Source organism: Octopus bimaculoides, chromosome 2 (assembly GCF_001194135.2).
Source record: "Octopus bimaculoides isolate UCB-OBI-ISO-001 chromosome 2, ASM119413v2, whole genome shotgun sequence".
In the NCBI taxonomy this organism is placed as follows: domain Eukaryota; kingdom Metazoa; phylum Mollusca; class Cephalopoda; order Octopoda; family Octopodidae; genus Octopus; species Octopus bimaculoides.
The window spans coordinates 175,119,598-175,125,564 of record NC_068982.1 but is presented as its reverse complement, the minus strand read 5'-3'; the positions used below and the strand labels follow the sequence as shown (position 1 = coordinate 175,125,564).

The following is a 5,967-nucleotide window of genomic DNA, read 5'->3' as shown; positions in this document are numbered from 1 at the left end:
ATATATATATATATATATATAAAACAATGAAAAATCTTGAATCTTTAATACTTCTACATGGAAAAGGCCTGATATAAAAAGAAATAGATCATATCATGAACTTTAAATGTAAACCTAGAGCAAGATAGTTAGTTAATGAAGCCTGCAAACAATCACCAGGCAAATACATAAATATCCAAGCACCAGAAGACTTAAAGTTAAGGCCCATTATAGCTGGCTTAGCCTGTGAAACCCACCGCCTAAGCAATTTTCTAGACATGCTAGAGAACCTACCAAAAACAACTAATGAAGAGACATTATTAGTTTCCTTCGATGTTATTAATCTTTACGCCAACATCCACATGACTATGGGATAGAAGCAATAAAATTCTGGCTGGAAAAGTACCCTGAAGTACTGCCGGAATGCATAAACCAGGTCTTTATAACTGAACCTTTAAAATTTATACCTTAGAAAAATTATTTCCTATTTGATGACACCTACTATCGTCAAAAATGTGGAATTGCGATAGGAACGAAAGCAGCCCCTGTTCTGGCGAACCTAATAACGGGTTATTTTAAATACTCCATATATGAAACGTTACTGCAAAAATATGGATATCCATTTCACCATTATATGAGAGAGAACTGACAAAGATACCTTGACGACTGCTTTATCATTTGGAAGGAGATCATTGATAAACTGTTGGAGTTCAAATCAATACTAAATAATATAAACCCTAACATTCAATTCACAATGGAATATAGCAAAGAACAGCACCCTTTCTTGGATGTTATGATGAAAAAGGTCAACAACCAAATTATAACTAATATTTATCATAAACCTACGGACTCGAAGTAATATCTCCTATTTAGCTTATGCCACGCGAAACACACTAAAAGAAATATCCCCTCTAGTTTAGCAAAAAGGATTTGCACAATAGTGTCTAATAGAAATATTCGGGACCTTCGTCTTCAAGACCTCAGAATAACACTAACTGAAAGACAATATCTACCCTCGCTTATAGACGATGAAATTAAGAGTGCTTCTTTCAGTTTCCCACTAACAAATCCACTCAGAAGGCTTCGGTCGGCCCGAGGCTATAGTAAAAGACACTTGCCCAAGGTGCCAAGCAGTGGGACTGAACCCAGAACAATGTGGTAGGGAAGCAAGCTTCTTACCACACAGCCAGCGTATTTTATTTATTTATTTATTTATTTTGCTTTTCTATTGTTTGCATATGTCATAAGCATGTATACCCCACCCTTACTAATCTGTTACGATGTACTAGGGTAATATGTCATTAATTGTTGTTGATGTTATGTTTTGTTCGTTGATATTGTTCCTGTTTACTTACTTGCTTATCTCTGTTTGTTCTGTATCGTTTGTTTAGGTGAGAGACCGTTTGTGTGTAAAGAACCGGAATGTGGAAGGGCTTTCATAAGAAATGAGGAGTTAACTCGACATCGTCGTATCCACACTGGGGAGCGACCCCACAGCTGCAGTGTTTGTCGCAAGGCTTTCACACGCAAAGACCACCTCAGCAAACACATGAAGACACATACCTGATCTCGCCACTCAGACAAACAACCAAGGACGTTTGTACGCAGTGACCTGACTTGCTAAAAATAGCAACCTAATCTTCCTCAAATCACACCTTACATCTTTTTAAAAAGAATTCTAGGTATGGTGTGCGTGTGAATAAGATAGGATGGTCAGAGTTGGAATGCATTGTACAAAAGTTTTGCCCGATCAGAATATGGAGCTAAACAACAACAACAGTTATTGTTTCCTGGGGATCATAACTGTATTGAGAGCGCAGACAGAGAGCCGACTTGGATATGTAATTCGTATTCTAGGTTCATTGTAACCAGCGTCATCTTTTTCACCAACTTTACTTTTCATCTCATCCGGACGGAATGGGGGCAACAAATTAAGTACCTTGTATGAACTGAGGTAAATTATATCTATGTACCTTTACCCTGATCAAAAATTTTGTGACGGGAGAAAAAATAAATTTTATAATAAATGGGAGTCGTAGGTTGGCAGAATAGGTTGAAAGGCGGACGCAAAATTTTGTGGTACTAACTTATCTCCTTTTACTTTACATTCTGAGTTCAAATCCAACTCGAATTAATTTGACGCTTTACCCTTCCGAGGTCGATAAAATAAGTACCAGTCAAAACTCTCCTTTACGTGTGTGGGATTGCGTTTATGTTAGAAGTGATTATTACCATTACTAAATGAGAGGACGATGTTTAACAAGCGCAGTCAACCACCGGTGTTGATTACGTCCTTTGCATCCCCACTTTTTCACCTTTCGTCCTGTAAAGAATGTGAAGATAAGTATATAATCGATTTGATCAACTCTTATTCCCCAAAATTTGTGGTCGTAGGAAGAGTCATTTTTCAATTGAAAACTAACTATCTTACTCTGTTTACTATTTTAATGCCCTTAAAAAATGTAAAGATCAGAGCCTAATAAAAAAATGCTATTTTAGTTAATAAGCAGTTAATTATATTCTTTTATATGTTTCAGCCCTGAGGCTGTGGCCCTTGCTGGGGAATGTAAAAGTATATAGAAATTGCTGATGGAAGTTGCTATGTATTTTTTTAAATATTTATTAAAAGAAGGACTTGTCCTTTATCTTTTCAAATCCTCTCACACCAGCGAGATTGAGCATAATTGTCCAATCCGAATATGGTATTTGCAGGTTAAAGACTCAAAATAAAAATTAGAAATTAGGTGAGAGGAATCTAGGCTGCTAGCATAACAGTTTGTAACCCTTAAAGGTTTCCTCATGGCTTGACGACGTATTAAACCAGTCTGCAGTACCTATTTCGAGCTAGAGTCTTTGAGAGCTAACAGTCAGCAACTATGACTGGTTGCTCGGTACAAACACTGAATTCTCATGCGGTTTCTATAATTCAACTGAAAGAAAAGAAACCTCGCCTCACTTACACTGAAAATATCTATGAAATGGGCGTGACAAACCATAAGAAAACCCAATATTTTACGCATTAAAAATAGCTAAATAGTACGGAATTTAAAACAAAGATTGTAACATGTCACCAATTTGTTTTTTATTGTTATTAGAAGACATCGACCCAACCGACTGCTTTTAGGAGACATTAAGTATAAATATAAGGCAGCTATATTTCTTGACCTGTGTAATATTTGAAATATGTACTGATTGGCCATGGGCGTTGCTATAAAACATCATAAACATTTCTGTGGTGCTAAAATAATATCACACTCACACACGCATATGTTTTTGTATATATATGTGTGTGTCTGTCTCTGTGTGTATATATATATATATATATATATATATATATATACATACATACATACATACATACATACATACATACATACATACATACATACATACATACATACGTATGAGAGTGTGTATACTCACTTTTGTTAGTTTCAGTCATTTGGACTTCAGCCATACTAATTGGGGGTCCCACTTCAATAGTTTTAGTTAAACATATCCACCCACAAGATTTTTTAGTCTAGTACATATTTACACAAGTCTTATTTTGTTGATATAAAGAGACGGACACAATTGAGCAGTGTCTTACAGTAACATAGAGAAATATACGCATACAAATGGGTATATGGGGAGAGTGTGTGCATATATATATATATATACACACACACATGTAAACGTATATATATGCATCGATGTATACATACGAGGTGCTTCCGCACAATTTCCAGCTGCCAAATTCCACTCTCACAATAATGCCCAGCTCTAGGTACAGGAAAAGCACTTTCCCAGTGTGCATCTCACTGGAATCGAACTTAAATCAAAAATCAGTAAAACAAACCTCTTAACCATATAGCTATGCGTGTAATCTTGTGTGTAGGTGGGATGCATTAAAAGATTGTCTTAGATCTAAATTTCTAAAAGTTTCACAAATACAAAGTGAAAATTTATTCTTCTAGTACGATGATACTCGTTGGTAAGGCAGCTAGCCTTCCAATATAAAGTTGATCATGGGCGGAACTGGTAATTCTATTAGGTGTTCTAGCAGTCGCCAGATGACTACAGAATGGGACACATCCCTGGCACCAGGTTGTCATACCGTACTGTATGATGAGCATTTACAGGTGAATCTTGGAAGATACCCAGCGTTTCGTTTGAAGGAAATATTTAGAGCCTTTTCCTGTATTGAAACAGCTGTCGGTTTTTGTAACTCGATGTTTTTACACACTTTGTGCGCGTGCCCGTGCGTGTGTGATGTGTTTGTGGATCTAGGTGTATAGGTGATTATATTGCGGCTTATGTACCTATATCTGTTTATGTATTCACTACCATATATGTCTGTTAATTTGCCATGTCTTATATGAAAGGTTTATGACAAAAAGAGCGAAAATATTACGTTTTTATTGTTTTGTTTTTTAATTTAGTAAATTTATAGAACCTGTAGAGTGCAAAACTATCATTGTTTTATGTATTTAATTACATCCCTTCACGACCAGTGATCAACACCCATCGAGGGGACACTTTGATTTGCATCTTTCTTTTGTTAATAAAATTAATACTGAAATTCATTCTTCCATAACTTAAATTTCACAGCCTGGTGCCAATCTTATAAAAATTTATTGTTATTGCTTTTGGGAACTGCATGAATGTTACAGATTTTTGTTAGCCACTTTTATACCTATTTATAAAAATTACAAACATTATATTTTTTCTTAAATAAAATTCTACATTCATATTTCCTAACTGTGCTTTAATTTTTCGTTTTTTTTTTCTATTGGTATTATGAAATTATAATTGTAAAAGCATATTTCACATCTCTTTATATATGTAATATGCAGGGTATTATACATGTGTGTGTGTGTGTGTGTGTGTTAGTGCGCGTGTGTATATGTGTGCGTTTGTGTAAGGAAGGTTCTGTGCACACACACATTTATACATACACGTATATGTATACATATATACATGTACACATATGTGTGTGGGTATATATATATATATATATATATATATATATATATATATATATATATATATATGGATCAAAACAGTTTGATTCAAGTTTGTTGGTACTCTTGAGTTACAAGCGTGATGCTGGTCTTCAGCCATTTTGAATTTGAATGACAGAAGTTGATTGTTATTACCGTGAGGTGGCCTGCGATTGGTCGAGAAAGGCCACGCGGTGTCGTGGTTTGATGTTGAGCAACAGTTAGTTGGCAAATACCACATGGTGGACAGGAAATAAACTACGTGGCGATTAGGAAATCAGTCAGGTTGTTGGGGTGGGGAGAAGTAGGAAGGGGCGGCATATGCAAGTATATAGTTCTATATGTGGGTGTGCAGACGTACTCATATGGTTTTGCGTGCATGTGTGTATTGATGCGAGCGTGCGCATCTGTACATGGGCGTTAGCTCTCACACACACACATACGCTTGGATGAACGCGCAAGCGCACACACATGCGTATTCCTTCATATGCACCCAACTGACAACTCTGCCTCCGAGAAAAACTGCACATCCTCCAATAACCGGCAGTATCCATCAACCAGAAATACGATTTATTGTATTGCTGTCACCAGAGATATGCTCTTCTGGCAAATTTCAGGCCTCTGACTGCCGACAACCCGGATATACCACCTTAACACCAGCTGCTACACTAAACCACCTGCACCAAGGTCACCGCTACCAACCACCCTCATGAGCAGGACTTGCCAATTACCAACCTCCAACGCTTGTTTTGCGCGTGTGTACTCACGCACGTGCGCGCGTGACAACACATTTGCATGCGCATGGGTGTGTGCACGCACACTGGCATGCATGCGAACATACATATGTACATATGAATGAATACGCATGTGTGTGTATGCGTGTATATGTGTGTGCACGTGAGCATATGCGCGCGCGCGCGTGTGTACAGACGTGCGCGTGCGCGCCTATGTACAGATGCGCATGCTCGCATCAATACACTCATATATATATATATATATATATATA

At 37.1% G+C, this 5,967-nt stretch overlaps 1 protein-coding gene across 1 annotated transcript in view; it reads left to right on the top strand.

Moving 5' to 3' along the window:
* The window catches only part of LOC106871731 (mucin-5AC), a 44,524-nt gene extending 41,222 nt beyond the window's left edge, over positions 1-3,302 (top strand). Inside the window, exon 2 of the mRNA XM_014918344.2 lies at positions 1,371-3,302. Coding sequence (XP_014773830.1) covers positions 1,371-1,546 — 176 coding nt within the window. The 3' untranslated portion in view covers positions 1,547-3,302. The remainder of the gene's footprint in view (positions 1-1,370) is intronic.
* The last annotated feature ends 2,665 nt before the right edge of the window (positions 3,303-5,967 follow it).